Source organism: Vicugna pacos, chromosome 1, assembly GCF_048564905.1.
Source record: "Vicugna pacos chromosome 1, VicPac4, whole genome shotgun sequence".
NCBI classification, from domain to species: Eukaryota; Metazoa; Chordata; class Mammalia; order Artiodactyla; family Camelidae; genus Vicugna; species Vicugna pacos.
In genome coordinates, this window is record NC_132987.1 from 120,842,349 (window position 1) to 120,860,662 (window position 18,314).

Genomic DNA, 18,314 nt, shown 5'->3' on the forward strand with positions numbered 1-18,314 from the left:
GGCAGCGTCTCTCCACCTGGGAGGGATCCCCTGGTGAGCCAGCCGAGGCCACACGGTTCCCGGGGAGTTATGCCCAGGGAGTGCCGTGAAAATCCCTGTCTCACGTGCCGAGTTTATGGCTGAGTAGGGCGCAAAGCCCGTCTGCCTGGAACAGAGGCCCTGTCTGCAGGGATTCCTGCGAGCATCAAGGCTAATTTTGCCTGCCTGGCTGAGCCCAGCTTGGGAGCGGGGCAGGGAGAAGCCTCTGGGAAGGACAGGCAGACTCAGGGACCTGAGGGGCAGGGCTGCGGGAGGGTGACCCCCAGGGCTCCTCTAAGCAGGTTTGGAAGCGGAATCCAGGAGCAACGGAGGCTTTTGAGCATTCTGCGCCTGCCCGAGGCTAATCCCCAGGGCTGGTGAGTTTTGTCCAAAGGCCAGGGTTGGCTGTGCTTCTACTAATGACCCTTCGGCTGAGGGGAGGGAGAGGGGGCTACGGGGGCTGGGGCTGGGGCTGGGACAGTGTTGGGGGAAGTCGTCTGGGGGCAGAGCCACTGCCACAGGCAATCAGCCACTCCAGATCAGAGCAGTGCCAGGGTGGCTGGGGCCAGCAGGGACCCTGCGGGGGACACTTCCCAGAGGAAAAGCAGGCAGGTAAGCTGAGACCAAAAGAAAGAGGAAGAATCAGACAGACAACCAGGAGGGACGGCGTGCAGGCAGGGGCGAGGGGAGGGGACCAGCACAGGCTCCTGTGAAGCTGCAGGGGCCCCGAGGAGGATGGCCACGGGCAGGAGGAGCCGCCCCTGCAGCCTCCCTGGGCCCTACCTTTCCGGATTTCCCTCTCCACCTGGGAGGGGTCCTGCAGCTGGAGCTCCGTGTTCCGGTACCTGAGTGTCCCCCTCCACGTGCACTCATGCAGCTGTTTCTTCAGTTGCAGCACCAGCGGACACCTGGTGACGATTCCTGGGAGAGAGTTTCCCAAACATAAAAGAAGCGTTCACAGGTGCCCTCTGCTCTTATCCCCAGGACCTGCCCCGTGTCCCCGCAGGCTTGGTCTGAAATTTCTGTCCCCCTCTAGGGCCCAGTCCAGGCCACCACACTTACCCCCAGGCCCTAGAAACGCCTCGGGCGTTGTCCGGGACAGGCGGGATGGCAGCCAGAGGTCTGCCCGACCCTGTCCAGCCCTCCCAGGCCCCTCTCAGGCCGGGGGTGGGGGTAGGCAGGGGGGGGAGCAGGATGTGCACATCGGGGCCCAAGGGTGAGGTTTGTGGGGGCGCCTGGCAGGGAGGGATCAAGTTCCCAGGGAAGCTGGAACTGCCCTGAGCTGCCTGGGGTGGGCTCCTGTGGTGGAGCCCCTAGTACCTGCACACAGCAGGGCTGTCCTATGACCTGGGCACTTGTCCAGGGTCCCCTGCCTGCCCCACGTCTCTGCCGTGGCCTCCAGACTCTCTGCCCTGTGGCTTCTCTCCCCAGAAGGCTGAACCCAGGGCGGAGAGGAGGAGCCGCTGTGCCCTCTCTGAGTTCTCATCCATCAGGAGCCCGGCTGGTGGGGATCTCACGGGACGTCCCGGAGCAGAAGACCAGCTGTCTGTGGTCAAGGGAGCACAGGCCAGGGCCCCTGGCGGCGCGGCTGTTCCTGGGGCTGCGCAGGGTCTGGGCCGTCCCCAGCACCCCCACACCCTCCTGTGTGCCCGGGAGGCCGAACCCTGGCCCCTGTTTCTGGTTGGGTGTGGGGGATGGGCACTGCTGGCAGGAGATGGGAGTGAGGAAGGGAACAGGCTGGCGGAACCTCGACCCTCTTCCCGGCTGCCACCTCTTTCTTCTTTTTTTCCCTGTATAATTATTTGATTACATCAGAAATGCAAAACAGCTTTTGAACTCTACACACAGTTAATTTTTTTTAAAAGAAAACTTTGGGTCTTATCACTCTGTGATCTAAACTTCTTCAGAAAGACTTCGTGTGCGAGAAACTCACAAATTCATGACATCAGACAAGAAATACGCTTACACAGACCACTAGAAGGAAACTAACACAGGCCCAGCGATGCCTACTGACACGGGGAGAGGACCCAGGTACTAAGGGCTGCGTGGGACACCCAGCCCCCCTCCCCGTCCACTGCAGACCCCGCCGTGCAGGGCCTGTGGGAGCCACCCTCCGGGGGTCCCTCCCAGAGACCAGCCCGTGAAACCCCTGGTCCCAGGGAAGCTTTGTGGCTTGCAGGCGGCCGGCCTCTGGCTGCAGAGCGAGGCTGGCACAACGGTGCTTACCGCTGCCTCGGGGAAGGGCGACCCCCGACAGCGCCTCCAGCACGGAGCTCTTGCCCGAGCTCTGGTCCCCGATGACGGCGATGGCGGGCAGGGCCAGGTCCTGCTCCACGCCCAGGGCCCGCAGGGAGTCAACAAGGTCGATGCAGGGCCGAACCTTCTCCTCGTACGGGCTGAACAGGCTGTTTTCGGGCCCCTGGGGGAGGCAGAACAGACTTCACAGTCGTGGCCTCTGACAGGGCTCCCACCACCGTTGGGAATCTCTGGCCGAACTGATGCAGCTACAGGTGATGGGTTACAGACAGGAGGGTGAGGGGTGGACGGAGACGTGCCCAGGGGAGGGCCCGGTGCTCTGTTCCTGTGGAGTCTCGGCTTCTGCTGCTGCGGTGGGGGGCGTTTGGCTGGGTCTGGAGGACGAGGTGCCCGACTGAGCAGGGAGGAGTTGCCGAGAGGTGGTGCTCCCTGCCGGAGGGAGGAGAGTCGGGGGACCCGGGACGGCCGAGCTGGGCTGGGCTGGGCTGGGCTGGGCTGGGCTGGCCATGGTGACAGTGGCAGTCATAGCTAGAGGAACACCTCCCAGGAAGGAGGCCCCCTCACAAGGAATGGAGCCCCCAGACCCGTGACTGGGAAGGCCACTGCTGCCCAGAGACTGTCCCTCGCGCTTGGTGGAAGTGCCCAGGAGAGAGCCGTGCTGCCGGGGGGACCACACGTGCAGACCTGGCTGCCCTGGAGGGGGCTCCCCCGTGGCCGCTCTCCGGTCCTCCTCGGCCTGGTGGCCGGGAGTGCCCTTCCTGCCCACCCCTCCACCCGACCTGCCTTTGTGCTCTGCTGTTCTCTGTTTCCTCCTGGCTGCTGCTCACTCAAAAAGATAGGCTTGAAATCCTTGGCGAAGAAAACAGGCTCCTTCCCCCCAGACTGCCAGTTTGGGGTGCTCATCATCTGTCCTGCTCCTGCGCCCACTGGCGGTGGCTGCTGCAGGAAGGAAGCCATTTCTTTTTTGGGATGGTGTCGGGGAGAACTGGAACTGTGCGTCAGGCGCGGCCGGGACCGGTAGGGCATAGGCATCCACTGTCGCCCCGTCAAGCTGCTGCTAAGCTCCTCCAATCTTCTTCGCAAACTCTGCAAACACACAAGATGAGAATGTGACCCAAACATCCCAAAGCAGACCTCCCCGGGCCTTCATCCCTCCAGGCCTGCCCCCCACCAGCCCCGCACAGCGCGCCCTCCCGCGCATGGACGCAGGGCAGACCAGTTGCCCAGCACAGCCCCGACCGCGGGAGGGGCTGGCTCAAACAGGCTCAGAGCACAAGAGGGGTCCCTGCCGGCCCCCTGTGGACAAGGGGCCTCCACGATTCCATGGGGAAGTCTGAATGTTCCTCTGTGACTTCTGATGAGCCAGTGTCACCTGAGGTTCAGGACGGGACAGGAGACTGTGGGCATGGAGACATGACAGGTAGTCTCTCCCGGGACCCTTGGGCGCCAGCCCCTGCCCTGCCACCACCCGGGCTGACCCCCAGGCCAGCTCAGGCTGCTGGGGCGTCTGGGGGAAGCGGTTGCTGGAGTCTTGCTTCCCCACGGGGCTGTCATCAGAGAGCCGGCCTGTGAGAAGTCGCTGGCGGCACCGAGTGCCGGCCTCGCCCGGCGCCCCTCTGAGATGCTCATCTCAGCTTCACAACAACCGGGTGTGCTTGCTCCTAATCTGCATTTTCCAGGTCAAGGAGCAGAAGTGGGGGGTCCGGTTCCTGGCCTGAGTCAGGACTCTGCCAAGCTGGTGACTCTGGGTCCTGAGCCCTTGCCCGCTGCCCCCCACCTCCGGGAGCAGAGCGGATGCGGGAGGGTGAATGTGTCCGCCCTCCTCCTAATGCCCGTCCACCTGGGATCGTGCATGTGACCTTATTTGGGAAAAGGGTATTTGCACATGTTTCCAAAGAAGGTCTGGAGATGCGAGTGGGCCTGAAATGCAAGAAGAGACGGTGGGGGTGGGGAGGGATTTGAGACACAGAGACCCACAACCAGAGGGCGACGCGAAGACGGAGGCAGAGATGGAAGGATGCTGCCTCAGCCAGGGGACCCGGGGGCGCAGGAGCCCCAGCGCCGGGAGCCAGGCCTGGAGCGGATTCTCCCTCAGGGCCTCCAGGAGGAACTAACTTTGCCAGCGTCTTGGACGTCTTGGAGCATCTGGCTTCCAGACCCGTGAGAGAATAAAAGTCTTGTTTCAGCGTCCAAGTTTGGAGTTTGTTATGCCAGCCCCAGGGCACTAACCAGTTGGGGGACTGGCATCTGGAGGGGGCCCCTCCCCAGTAGCTGCACTCTGGGGGGTCCACTTGTACCCCATGTCCAGCTGCGGCCCCTCAGCCCTCCGTCCCCGCCCGACAGTGGCCTCTCTCCACCTAGTAGGCCTCTTTTCCTTCTAAACCCCGGGTCTCAGCATGACTACCCTTTCTAGAAACCTCTGAGACCTTTCTTGCAGGACAAAGTTCTTAAGATGTGGCCCCAATCTCCTTTTCCATATTTGATAGAATCCCTTCTCTGAATGCTGGGCCCAGCATTCTGCCTTTCCTCAGACTGGACGAGCATGTTCACAACTTTGTGTGTGCCACTGGCTTTTGTGGAAAATGGGAGTGGCTCATTCATTCATTCATTCATTCCACAAAGATGTCTGGAGGACTGTTAAGGGCTGAATTGTGTCCCCGAGTTCATACGCTGGAGTCCGAACCCCTGCGACCTCCAGTGTGACTGTGTTGGAGATTTGGCCTTTAAAGAGGTGAATAAGGTAAAACGAGGTCTCTTGGGTCGGCCCTAAGCCAACCTGACCGACGTCTTTATGAAAAGAGTGAAGACACAAAGGAAAGACCTGTGAGGACACAGGGAGGAGACGGCCGTCTACACGCCGAGGAGAGTGAGCTCAGAGCAGCCGAGCCTGCTGGCACCTTGGCCTTGGACTCTGGCCCCCAGACTGTGAGAAGATAAATTTCTGTTGTCTAAGCTGCCCCCTGGTGGTGCTTTGTTAGGGCAACCTGAGCAAACCCAAACAAGGACCTGCTACGTGCAGGCTCCTCCTGCCAGGCGGGTGTGCTGGTGACCAAGCCAGATAAAGCCCCTGCTTCAGGTCCGGACATTCTGTCCCGGAGACCCCCAAACAAATAATCTAACCCCAGGTGCTGAGGGAGGGTCTGGAAGAAAGGGGGTGGGTCATGGTTCCTGGGTCCGGTGTTGTTTCCCCTAACCCGTGTTTGAGGAGTGCCTGTGAACGGGAACTGAGTGGCAGAGGAGCACAAACTTGAGGACGTGGGGAGGAGCCTTCCTGGTGGCGGAAATGCAAGTGCAAAGGTCCTGAGCTCAGGGAGCTGGGCGGAGCACCCCCTGCCCCTGGGGGCTGGGAAGGCCTAGCCCAGGGGCAGCTCCCTTCTTAGGGGCAGCCCTGGCAATGCCTGGCATTGCTTGGGTTTGGGCTGGAAGGAGGCAGGAGAGGCCTTCCACCTGCCCTCTTCCACGTGGTCAGCCCCACGGCCCGGGGACCCTAAGTGAAGGGGCGGTGCCAGTTCAGCCCTGCTCCCGGGGGAGCCCTGCCAAAGGTGCTGTGCGGAAGGAGTGCCTTTACCTCTGTGTTCACATCCTAAGCCAGTACCTGCATCTCCCTCCGTCCCCAGACTTCTGGGTAAAATTACTGATTTTATGAAACACCTAGCCCTTCGGCCAGTGTCCAGAGAAAATATGAAAGAAAAATTCTCCACTTTTTTTAAATGAATAAAATTGCACTCCAGAACATGTCTAGTGATTTATTTCATCCCCTGAATATAAGGAAATTATATTCAGATTATGTTAACCTCCTGAATGTAAACACAGGGGAGAGAACTCTGCAGAGGGCCAGGCTGGAGGAGGCTGCTCTCCTGGGGAACCGGGCGCTCCCACTGGGTAAAGACGGAAAGAGACTGTCCGTCCCTTGCACCCTCGGCCTTGGCAGTGAGAAGGCCCAGGACAGACTGCAGGCAGGGGTCACAGCTGCCTCTGGCATCGCTCTGCTCCTTGACACTCATCCCCGGAGCCTCAGCAAAGTTTATTCTGGTTTTATGGTTTGACTGTGGCACTGTTTAAAACAGCTTAGAGCGGGGCGTGCAAGAGCTGTCTTGGGACATCTGTAGGTGCTCTGCCTTTTCTGGGGGGAGGGGGTGGGAGCTGGAGGGTCCGGTGGGTGGGGCAGGGATGCATGGGGAGAGGTCGCAGCTGAAGAGGTGGGGGCTCCACAGAGAGGCCTGTGGGGGGTGCCGTGTGGACGAACATCCACACTGGGGCTGCCGAGCGGCAGGCCGCGGCAGCTGGATCACAGCAAGTGAGGAGCCCAGAACTGTCCCTGACAGGACAAAGATAGAGGCTGCAGGAGAAGACACCACGCGCCAGGGAGGACACACACGGGCCGGAGAGAGATGGCTGGTCCCCCACGAGTGTCTCTGAGGTCGCTCATGGGGAGGGGGTTTCTTTCCTTCCTTCCCTCTCACCCAAAGCTTCTACATCTGAGAGGGGCCCTGCCTGCCCCACTCCCCACCTAGATCCGAGCAGGGGCAACGGGCTGCAGTCCACGTACAAGAGGCTGAGCCAGCAGCCCAGAGGAGGAAGCAGCCCGGGTGGGCAAAGGGTGACCTGGCAGAGAGGACCACACAGGGAGTGGGAGGAGGAGAGGAGAGGAGGGCTCCCTGCTGCTGCTGGACCGAGGGACAGCAAAGGGGGAGGAGAGAGTCGTTCTGCCTCATCCCTGGGCCTCAGGCAGCAACCTCCGTCACTTACAAGGACCTGTGCTGACCTCTGTCCCAGCAAAGGACGGTTTACTGTGCAAGGCTATAGTCAGCCACAGCCAGAGGGGAGAGACACAGGGCGGAGCTGGGGGTACAGCTGGACCTGACGACAAGGCACAGAGCCCAGAGCTGTCCGCCTACCAGGGCCCCACGCACACATCACAGGCTCGGCAGCGCAGCCTGAGCTCAGCTCCCGCCTCCCCCCAAACTGGACCCTCCGCTTGTTTCTGTCCACTGTCCAGTCCACCCTAGAGTAGCCAGGGGAGCGACGTCACCCCACAGGGACAGCCGTGCTGCGGGCCCACAGGGAGAGTGCCCCCTCTGCTGAAGAGACCTCCACATTGTGCTGAGATTCCTCACATCACAGATAAGCCCCTGAGCGACCCACAGGTGGAAAAAGGGAATTAGCCGAGACTATAAAGCGAAGTTCCCAAACTGGGTGCCCTGGGGAACCTCAGCAACCTCGCAGGTGCACTGTGGGGTCGTCAGAATTTCCCAGGATGCACGGAGATGTCGGCTGGCCGCCACACAACCTGCTGTTTTTGAGTTCTTTGGACGTGACTCATTAATCACAGAACTCTTTGGTGTGTCTTTTGGCCGGAGCACCATGAACGAAGTACCAGGACCCTCAGGGTAGCCGGGATGGAGGACATGCGGGGACACCTGCCATGAGAGCAAAGGGGAAGCAGGGAGACTGTGATGTAGCAGGAGGAGGGGAATGAGCTGAGAGCCAGACACAGGCTGAGGAGGGAGTGGGGGCAGGATTGGGGACAGATGGACAGACAGGTGGACAGACAGGCTGGGACAGACAGGGCGGGGAAAGAGGCCAGGGGGATGCGCAGGAGGGAAGCCTGGGCGCGGCGGACATGCCCGCCTCTCCTCCGTGCTCTGCCTGGGCCCCGTGGAGCATTGTGTGCTCTCTGATCTCGTGGGCGTTGTCCCTGCTTCCATGTACCACGGGAAGGGAACTTCAAGTTAAGCAACGGAGACGCCGTCCCGCGGCTAGAAGTCTGAGGACCCAGCTGGAACCGAGCAGAGCCCCGCAGGGCCCCCCAGGTGCAAAGGCCCCTCCGTGTCCCCTGCCTCTCGTCTGCAGAAAAGCTGGAGCCCTCCAGATTCGCAGCGTCGTAAAAGAGCAGGCTGGAGCAATTAATGACGAGGACAGCGGACTCACAGGCTCAGGGTCTGACGCGCGTTCCCGAGACGTCGCACAGACACCACGACTGCCGGCGGGGCCCGAGCTCCCTGCGTGGGGCCCAGGCGGCAGCCGCCACGCAAGCCCCCCGCCTCGAGCCGGCCGACCCGATGGCCAGCACAGCTCCAAGGCCTGGCTCTCCGAGCGCGGGATCAACACTACGGCTCGTGAGAATCTGCACCTTTGGGGGCCTCAGAGGAGCGGTAGCTGGCTCTCCCTGCGCACGCACGTGGGCAAGTGCGCTGTCAGCAGAGAGGTGCGCAGACGCATTTCATCGTCTTCCGCCTGAGGACAGGGCGCCCTCTGTCGGCATGAAGAGGTCACAGAGACGCGCCTTCTCCCCTAACTCCGTAGAGGAGGGACGATGTCGATGGCGGGGACTGCCAGCAGCCCCTTCCTGTGTGTCCGTTTCTGCCCCCCCCCCCGGAAGGGCCTAATTAGAGGAGCGAGGGCGCTGGGCAACATGGAAACCGGCACCGGACCTGCGCGCTCCTGACTGCACGCGGCGTCTTGCCTCGCCTGGGGGTTTATTCCCACGTGAAACCAGGTGAGGGTGGAGAAGGGAGCAGTTGGAGAACCACTCGCTCTCTACCGCCCGCAGCCCCTTCGCAGTCCTGCGGGCCGACCGCGGGCCGGGTAGCACCAGGAGAGCGGGGCAGCCAGTCCGCACACCGTGGAGGAGATGCGGACCCCAGCCTCCTGCCTCCGCGCTTCACTGAGATCCCCTCCCCCCCTTTTCCCTCTAAAAGCCGTCCTGGCCGAGCAGAATCTTCGGAGATGGCTTCTGGACCTGAGTCATTGCCAGCCTTTCTGATTAAAGCACCTTTCCTCTCTACTGACACCTGCCTCTTGATTATTGGCTTTTGAGTGGTGAGCAGAGGAGCCTGAGGTTGGTAACACAGTGAATAATGTGTTAGTTTGATAAAGAGGAAACAGGACGGCTGGTCAGATTTTGAAATCTCAAGGCAAAGTTCTCCCATCAGTGATGAGTGGAGCTCAGAAATGCAGTCTTGAAAACCAGCCCCTCCCCCGTGGCTCTCTTCCCATGGGCTGTTTTTGCTTTTGTGTTTCCAGCTTTCCACAGGCTTCAGCAAAGCCCCAGAAGGGTCACAGGGCTGAGGGGCTTGAATCCCACGCCCTGCGACCAGCTCCTGGCCCCCGGGCCTGGCCTCCTGGCCCCGTGCTGGCCCCGGGTTCTGCGGAGACGTCCCATGGCTGAGCAGGCACATGCCCACATCGGGGGAAGTCCTGCGAGTCATTTAAAACTTCTGCTCTGACCTGGCATCTCGTGCGGAATCTGTGTGATGTCCCACTCAGACCTGTGGGGATGTTTCCTCTCCCTCCATGCTAAATAGGAAATTAACTTCTCCTAAAAGCACAATAAAAGTCTGGTTCACTGAGATTCCATACAGTGTCCAGGAAAGAGAAAGAAAGATGTCATCACTCTTAGATCCAAGTCTAAACCTTCCCTCCGCCTTGGCTCAGCCCCTGGTTCTGCGTGAATGTCAGGGGAGATACACAGATGTCTGATTTTCTTGCAAAATCTGCCAGAATGGGTCATGGGTCACAGCTGACCGCGTGGCCTGGAGCATTTGTTCCTGCTAGCGGCTTGATTTCCGCATCCTGAGGTATTTTCCCCAAATAGTGCCAAGGATGGCCGGCAATGACCAGAAGCTGGAAGAGGCAGAGACAGATTCTACGCAGGGTCTCAGGAGGAACCAGCCCTGCCTTGATCTCAGACTTCCAGCCCCCAAAGCTGGGAGAGAGAACATTTCGGATGACTGAGCCCTCTGGCCTGGGGTGCTTTGCCGGACAGCCCTGGACCCTGACACATCATGGTTCATACCTAATCTGTGTCCCCGAGTGCCTTTCTGTGCTGGGAAGCCTTGGCATCGGTATCTGTCCCCGAGTAAAACTCTGCAGGCACAGTCGTGTACCAGTGCCCGTGACAGCAGGGACTGGCAAATGCTGGAAACCAGCCGCCCTGTCCCCTTGGGGAGCCGGAGTCCAGCACGCCTCGGGGAGGGCCACCAGTGCCACAAGTGAGAGGGCTCCTGAAGCCCTGAGACCAGGCCTTGCGGCTCCAGTGCTCACACGGATTCCGGGGTGATTTTCCCACATCACCAAGCGGTGAGCTCAGCTCTGACACCGTCTAGCAGGAGGTGGCGTCAGAGGCCACAGGGCTCCCTGATGGGGCTCAGCCCTGCTTGCCTGCTCCCCTCCCAACCCGCCCACTTCACATGCTAAATCTCCAGCAGGTCCAGGTTGTCACCTGTGCTTCTGACCCACTGGCTACAGATCCATCAGAGGTTCCAGCGATCCCCTCCTTGTGTTCAATAAATTGCTAGAGCGGCTCATAGAGAAACACTTTACTCACTAGACTGTGGGCTTATCATAAAAGGATGTAAGTCAGGAACAGCCCGATGGAAGCTGCAGAGGGCAGGTGTGGGAGGGGTGCGGAGCTTCAGCGCCCTCTGCAAAAGCCACCTCCTTGAATCTCCAGTCTCACCAGAAGCTCCCCAGACCCGGTCTTTGGGGGTTTTAAGGAGGCTTCATTACACAGAATGGTGGATTAAATCACTGGCCAGCAGTGACTGAACTCAGTCTCCTGCTCCCCTCCCCTCTCTGGAGGTCAGGGGTGGGACTGAAAGTGCCGGCCCCCATCATGTGGTTGCTTCTCCAGGCAACCAGCCCCGTCTCAGGAGCACAGCACACAGCCTCGCGTCCCCTCATTAAGGTCACAGGAGACGTGCTCTCCTCACTTACAGTTTCCAAGTCTCTTAGGAGCTCTGTGTCCAAAACTGACAGACTGGATAACGCATTTCTTTTTCCCTACATTTGTCTACATTGTGAAGTAATCAGCACGGTAAGTTACCTCGTGTCCTCATACTTACATTTTTGTCTTGTGATGAGGACTTTTAAGGTCTGTGCTCTCAGCAGCTCAATAACTACAATTATTAACTGCAGGAATGTAACAGCGCAGCGACCATAGTTAATATATTTCTTACTGTAAATCACAGTGTCACAGAGCACAGAGCTCCTTCCCCCCCTGAAGATGTGCACCTTCCACGGAAGCTCCCGAAGCCACTTCTTTGCGGTGGAAAGGTCTTTGTCTAGATGTGGAAGGCGCCCCCTGGTGCTCCCAGTCCGTCCACTTTCTTTCTAGAAAGTGCCCTCAGCCTGCAGGGCCGTCTGGGGCCAGCGCCAGCACAAGCATCTTCAGACACTTCTCTGTGTGTCTCCAGCCTCCCAGCAGGAGCCGAGTTCACCAGGAACGGCTCTTAACAGAAAGGCAGGTCTGGTGCTTAAGGTATCATTAAGCAGCCCTCCCTGCAGGGCCCCAGCTCTTACCTGTGCGCCTTCAGAAGGGAGCCAGCACCTTGTCTCTCCCTTCCTCTGCTTCTCTTTTATATAAACCACTCTCCCCATGGTGCCTCCCTTTTCAGCAGGGAGGGAAATGAAACCGAAAGCCTGCTCCAGAAATGAAACTGAAGGATCAGCACACTTCTTGGAAACTCACACAGTTGTCCTCAGACTCCAGCTGCATCCAGGTCTTCTGATGGGCTTGTGAACACACGGGGGGCTAGGACCACCCCAGGAATCCGAGGCCCTAGTCTCTGCATTGCCAACACCTTCTCAGGGAGTTTGGGGTGGGCCCACACGTGGAGATCTGGTAACTTAGGGCGTGAAGGAAAAGCCGGGCTGGGCCTACTCGTAAATCTAAGTGTAACAAGTGTCGGATTGCTGATCTGAGTTGTGCTGGACTAACTCGTAAATCTAAGTTAATAAGTGTCGGTCTGCTGATTCCCTGCTTATGTACTTTTTACAGCTAAATTTTCAGTGAGACACATCTGGCCTTGGAATGTCGCTTTGCTGCCTCCTTGCCTCTGCTTTCGTGATAATGATGCTGCTACAGCTGTTCCATGCCTATTGGCCGAATACCCCAAGCTTGTATTTAACCCTATAAAGCCTCATGCACACGTTTTGGTGGTGCTCAGGGCTTCGGAGCAGAAGCCCCTCTGAGCCCGCCGGCGTAATACATCTGAGGACTCCAACCCCCCAAGTGGTGCTTGTTTCTTGGCTGGCCTGTCATTTCCGTAACATTTCTGGAGGCCCCAGCGAGATTCAACCATGCCGGCCCTTTGAGCTGCTGGACTGGTGGCTCCGGCCGACCAGGGGACGGGACTCCGATAAGGAACGAGGTGGCGCCACACGACAGTATTCCGGGTTCTCTTTCGTGATGGAAACTTGGCCCCCCTCAGGTGGCTGGGCTACAACCAGAGCCAGACTCCGTGGAGGGATGGACTGACTCACCAGGTGGCTGTCTGGACAAGATAGGAACCCCTAGGGAGTAAATCAGATCCTGTCCTAGTGGACAGAAGAGGAGGCTGATCCCCTCCTCCAGGCTCCCCATCTGACGGTATTCCGGACGGAGAGATCAGGTTAGATTAGGGACACCCCAGTGATAGGGAGGGGAATGTGCAAATAGCCTCTGTATGTTTGTGCGAGTGAATGTGTGGCCTGTGAAGCTTGCGATCAGGCTTGAGTTTGTAGTTCCACAGCATTCTGCTACGGAGTTAAGTGAGTACCAACCTGGGGCTCGGGGCGGTATGGGCCCCTTGGGGTATTGATCGGAGTCAGTGGCTTATACTGACCCGCCAAAGCTAAGAGGCACCTTCGTCCCCGCGAGGGGAGCGGCCAGGCGGACGCAGCAAAAACCCTCCCTCATCTTGTCTGCAACACCGGCACAGGGTGGCTACACTGGGAGGGAAAGGGGCATAGAACAGCATAGAAGTAAACGACCCCTGTGCCCTTGGGGACTAAGGCGAGACTACTTCTAAAAAGTTTCAGAGGTGACCTTGTCACCAGTCCCCCAGAATACCCTGTCGTGATTAATAAACCAGCCTCAATACTACCCCTCTGTCTAAAGTAAAGCCCGCAAGACCTGAGCCAGAGGGAGCCACCCCAGCACTGGCTGGAACCCTCTTTTGAGGTCCCCTTTTAGTCCATTTATTCTGCCACCGGCCGGCCATCCTGGCCTCATATTTTGCCAATTTAGGCTAGAGAGAGGGCTTTGTGCAGGGACCCCCTAGAGCTCAGCCACACCCAGGGGAGCCTCAGGGACACCTGCCTATCGTGAAGCCCTAACTCACTGGCAGCGCTTGCAGCCAAGCAGATAGACATTAGGTCCAGCGAGGCAGTGAGCTTTTTAAGAACTTCACCGTTTTGAGGAGTGGAAAAAAACAGACATACTGGGGTCACAGTCCTGGGTGCCAGGAGCAGACCCACACCTATAGGCCTTAAAATCTGTCAACTAATAATGGGAGCCTCAAAATCAAAGCTGACAGCTCTGGACTGTGTGATTAAGAATTTCAAAACGGAGTTCTCAGGAGACTATGGAGTTTAAATGACCCCCGGCAGGCTCCGCACTTTGTGTGAGCTTGAATGGCCAACCTTCAGAGTCGGGTGGCCCCAGGAGGAACTCTGGACCTAGCAACAGTGCGAGCGGTCTACTGAATAATCACTGGAATGCCAGGCCACCCAGATCAATCCCTGTACATTGACTCCTGGCTGAATATCGCCCAGACTCTACCCCCATGGATTCGGTTCTGCTCAAATAGACCTGGACAATGCAAGATATTAGCAGCTCAGCTAGTCCAGGCCAAAAAGACAGACAGAGAAAAGCTTATTTTCCAGGGAAACACAGAGGATGAGATGCGCTTACCCCCTCCGTATGCCCCCAGGGCACCGACATCTCTGGTCCCACTGGAGACACCACCACCCTCTGTGTCACCACCTCCCCAACCTGAGGACCCAGAGACAGAGCCCAGCCCCCAGCCTGAGCCGGTAGGAAGGAGACTCTGCTCAGCACAAGCCAGGAGGCCAGCACCGCCGGCACTCCAAATGCCGCTGCGGGAGACACAAGGGCCACAGCAAACTGGGGAGGACGGGACTGTTCAGCCCGGGCGCCCCGTACTCTGCTATCAACCCTTTGGCACCACAGACCTTCTCAACTGGCGCCATCATACACCTTCCTACTCTGAAAAGCCGCAGGCATTTCAATCACATCATGGTCTGAACAGAATTAAGAAGAAGAGCTTCCACAGTAATAGCAGATGAACAGCCACTGGTGAATCAGTCAGGAATTTCGGCCTGCCCTCCAAAGAAAAGGAGCAGAAAGTGTTGGAGCGCGCCGCGGATGGTGTCAAGGGGAGCAGCCGCCCGCAGCAGCAGCAGCAGCAGCCTCCGAGGCCCCGGCTCCTCCGCCACCTCGGCCGCCGCCTCCGCCGCCGTCACGGCAACTGTGGGGGAGCGCCGGCTCCTGCCCAGCCCTGAAGCGATGCTGGGACAGTCATGGGGCTCTGTCGTGCATATGCCAATATTTGGTCTCTGTCCAGCCCACGATGATTTCTACTTGACGGTGTGTAACAACTGTAATCAGGTTGTCAAACTGCAGGCTCTGATTGACCTCGTAGAGAATGTCTTCCATTCTCACCGGCCCACCTGGGGAGATGTCCGCCAGCTGCTTCTGACTCTTTTCAACACAGAGGAGAAGAGACACATTCTCACTGAAGCATGAAAACGGTTGCAGGGCCGAGTCCCCAGGGACTCACTGGATGTTGAGGGGTGAGCACGACACGGGCCCCTGACACCAGACCAGACTGGGACTTTCTCTTGGAGTCCTGACTCAGAATGTGGCAGCGCCCTGTGGCCTGTTTGTCTAAAAGACTGGACCCTGTGGCATCAGGATGGCCACCCTGTCTACGGGCCCTCGTTGCCACAGCCCCCCGGTCAACGAGGCAGACAAACTCACACTGGGACAGACTTTAAATGTAAAAGTGCCCCTACTCCATGGTGGCCCTGATGAACGGCCCAGGCTACAAATGGATCACTAACACAAGGATGACCCAGTACCAGGGCTTCTATGTGAAAACCCAAGAGTCCGTCTAGAGACTGTGCAAACCTTAAACCCAGCCACATATTTGCCTGAGGGGGACGCGCAGCCTGACGATGACTGTGAGGAACTCATCGAAGAGGTGTACGCGAGCAGGCCTGATCTAACTGACAAGCCCCTGCAAAACCCAGACCTGGAGCTTTTCACAGACGGCAGCAGTTGCATGCAGAAGGGACACCGGCGAGCAGGTTACGCTGTAACAACAACCCGAGAGGTAATAAAGGCAGAGTCCCTTCCCCCAGGAAGGTCTGCACAGCGAACAGAGATCTGGGCACCAGTCCAGGCACTAAGGGAAGGGAAAGGAAAATGAGTCAATATATACACTGATTCCAAATATGCATTTGCAACCTTGCATGTACATGGAGCCATCTGTAAGGAGAGAGGACTTTTGACTGCTGGGGTAAAGGAAATCAAAAAAAAAAGAAAAGAAAAAATTTTACAGTTACTGGAGGCAGTATGGGATCCAAAGGAAGTGGCCGTTATTCACTGTAAGGGACACCATAAAGGAAATGACCCTGTGAGCCAGGGGAACAGGCTGGCTGATCAAAAGGCAAGCGAGGAAGCCGCCGAGAAACACCCAGTAATTAAAATTATGGCAGCGCCAGAGCTACCCACTGCCCCAGAATACAGCCACGATGAAAACAAGTGGGCACAGGCTGAACAAGGGAAAAAAGGAAAGGACAGATGGTGGATCATGATGGATGGAAGGGTTTTCATCCCAGAACGACTAGCTTATCGCATAGTCCGACAACAACACGAGGCCACACACATGGGAAAAACGGCTTTGGAGGCCCTCCTAAAGCGGCATTTCCTGACTTCTCGCCTCCCTACTCTGTGCGCATCAGTCTCCCAACGCTGCTTGCTCCGCGCTCAAAACAACCCAAAACAAGGGCCCACTGGGCCAATGGGAATACAACGATGTGGACTGGCTCCCTTCGAAGATTGAGAAGTGGACTTTACTGAACTTGGGCCCAGTAAGGCATATAAGTACCTGCTGGTTCTTGTCTGCACCTTCACAGGGTGGGTAAAATCCTACCCCACCAGGACAGAAAAAGCAAAAGAGGTAACAAAGGCTCTCCTCAGGGATGTCATCCCTCGGTTTTGAATGCTCACCTCCATCGGGTCCGACAACGGACCCACCTTCATGGCAGAGATTGTACAGCAAGTGGCAAAGACACCGAGAATCCGCTGGAACCTGCACGCAGCATACCGGGCATACCGGCCTCAGAGCTCAGGGAAGGGTTAAGAGAGCGACTTCACCTTGGACAGAGGGTCCCTGGAAAATTGAGAGCATCCCAGGAGACCCGCTCAAGATCAAGATCAAGAGGGACCAGAGAAAGATAGACAAGCCCTGCTCTAGCCACACCTGGAAGCTGGCTAGTCAACGCATGGCCGAAGCTTCAGGAAAGCTCAACGAAGCTGTTAAATGCGTTCCTCTTGTGCTCTCTCGCCTCTTTCCTTGTTTGCTATACCAGCCTGCGTATTGGCAGTGGGGCTGGCCAGCACTGCCCTGCCTGACAGGGATACAGGCCATACCATCCTGATAGCTACTTTACACCTTGCTATAACTAGTGCCATCACTGCAGTATCATGTCTAAGATAATCCTAAGGCTGACGTTACTGACGCTAATGCCCTCACTCCTGTTGCTAGTGGGGCTGGGAGTGGCAGCAGGGGCGGGCACAGGAGTCGGTGGCACAGCCTCATCCTCTTATTACTATTATCAGCTTACAGGTAAGTTCAGCCAGGATCTCCAACAAATACCAGAAACCCTGGGGGCTCTGCAAAATCAGATTGACTCTCTGGCCGAGGTGGTCTCACAAAACAGGAGGGGTCTGGACCTGCTCACGGCCAGAGAGTGGGGACTGTGCCTCTTCCTAAACGAAGAGTGCTGTTGTATGCCAATCGTCAGGAATGGTCAGAGGGATGGTTCAAGAGTTACAAGGCTGAGTAGAAAAAAAAGAAAAGCACATTTTAGACAAGAGCCCGTGGACAGGCCCCTGGGGCTGGACCTCCTTGCTGGCACCATTCATCAGTCCCTTGCTCCTGATTTTTGTAGCTCTGCTATTTGGGCCTGTGTCCTGAACTTCCTGACCCGCTTTGTCAGTGAGCAGATGGAGGCTATAAAACTCCAGATGTCAGCCTCCAACTATGAGCCACTGTGACAGGTGAGTGACGACACTTACTCAACAAGGGTTGTGAAAGCATCAAGGGGGGGAATGTGAAGGAAGAGCCGGGCTGGGCCTACTCAGAAATCTAAGTTAATAAGTGCCAGTCCCTGCTCATGGTTTTTGCTAGCCAGCTGGATTTTCAGAGAGACATTTTGGCCTTTCGTGATAATGATGCTGCTACAGCTATTCCATGCCTATTGGCTGAATACCTCAAGCTTGTAATTAACCCTATAAAGCCTCATGCACACGTTTTGGTGGTGCTCAGGGCTTCGGAGCAGAAGCCCCTCTGAGCCCGCCGGCGTAATAAATCTGAGTACTCCAACCCTCCGAGTGGTGCCTGTTTCTTGGATGGCCCTTCGTTTCCATAGCAAGGGCAGCGCTGTGCAGCAGGACTTTCTGAGATGATGGAGGTGTTCTGTGCTGCTCTGTTGTCACCCTCTCTCCATATTCAGGCCTGAGCACCCTAAGAAGGGAAGTCCAGAGCATCCTGCAAGAACCCACTTGGACAGTGCACACCCTCAGGCTCAGGACCGTCCCATGTTCTTGGAGAGCTCTTGTGATTTTGGAAATGCCACCGACCTTCCCCAGGGGCTGGGCATTGGGCCACGTGTACTTCACCAGCCAGGGCTCAGGGCCCAGGGCCACCAGCTCAGCTCCATCAGTGACAGACCCTGCGTTCCTAACAAGGCTCCAGGTGAAACCAGTGCTGCTGGTCCAGGAATTAGCCTTTGAGAAGCACAGGTCTACGCCACCCGCACAGAAGAAAAAACAAAACGCAGCAGTGACACAGGATTCTGACACGGGCTTCAGGCAGGAGAGAAGGGCGCTGGGCCAGGGCACGCTGCTCTGCTCTTCAGCCCCCACGGCGTCAGATCTGGACGCATTACCCGGAGGTTACCGGATGCCACACCGCTCCGCGAGATCCTGGGCTCCGAAGGACTGAGTCCAGGTTCCAAGTGATGTC

General features: G+C 57.7%; 1 protein-coding gene across 2 annotated transcripts in view; it reads right to left on the reverse strand.

Annotated features, from left to right (window-relative positions):
• LOC102536350 (interferon-induced GTP-binding protein Mx2) overlaps positions 1–11,631 on the reverse strand; it is a 33,042-nt gene extending 21,411 nt beyond the window's left edge. For both annotated transcript variants that reach the window (XM_072969479.1, XM_072969472.1), the window contains exons 1-4: positions 11,578–11,631; positions 3,058–3,360; positions 2,245–2,437; positions 802–939 (exon numbers count right to left, since the gene is read on the reverse strand). In XM_072969479.1, coding sequence (XP_072825580.1) covers positions 802–939; positions 2,245–2,437; positions 3,058–3,306 — 580 coding nt within the window. In that variant the 5' untranslated portion in view covers positions 3,307–3,360; positions 11,578–11,631. The remainder of the gene's footprint in view (positions 1–801; positions 940–2,244; positions 2,438–3,057; positions 3,361–11,577) is intronic.
• Positions 11,632–18,314: the final 6,683 nt, after the last annotated feature.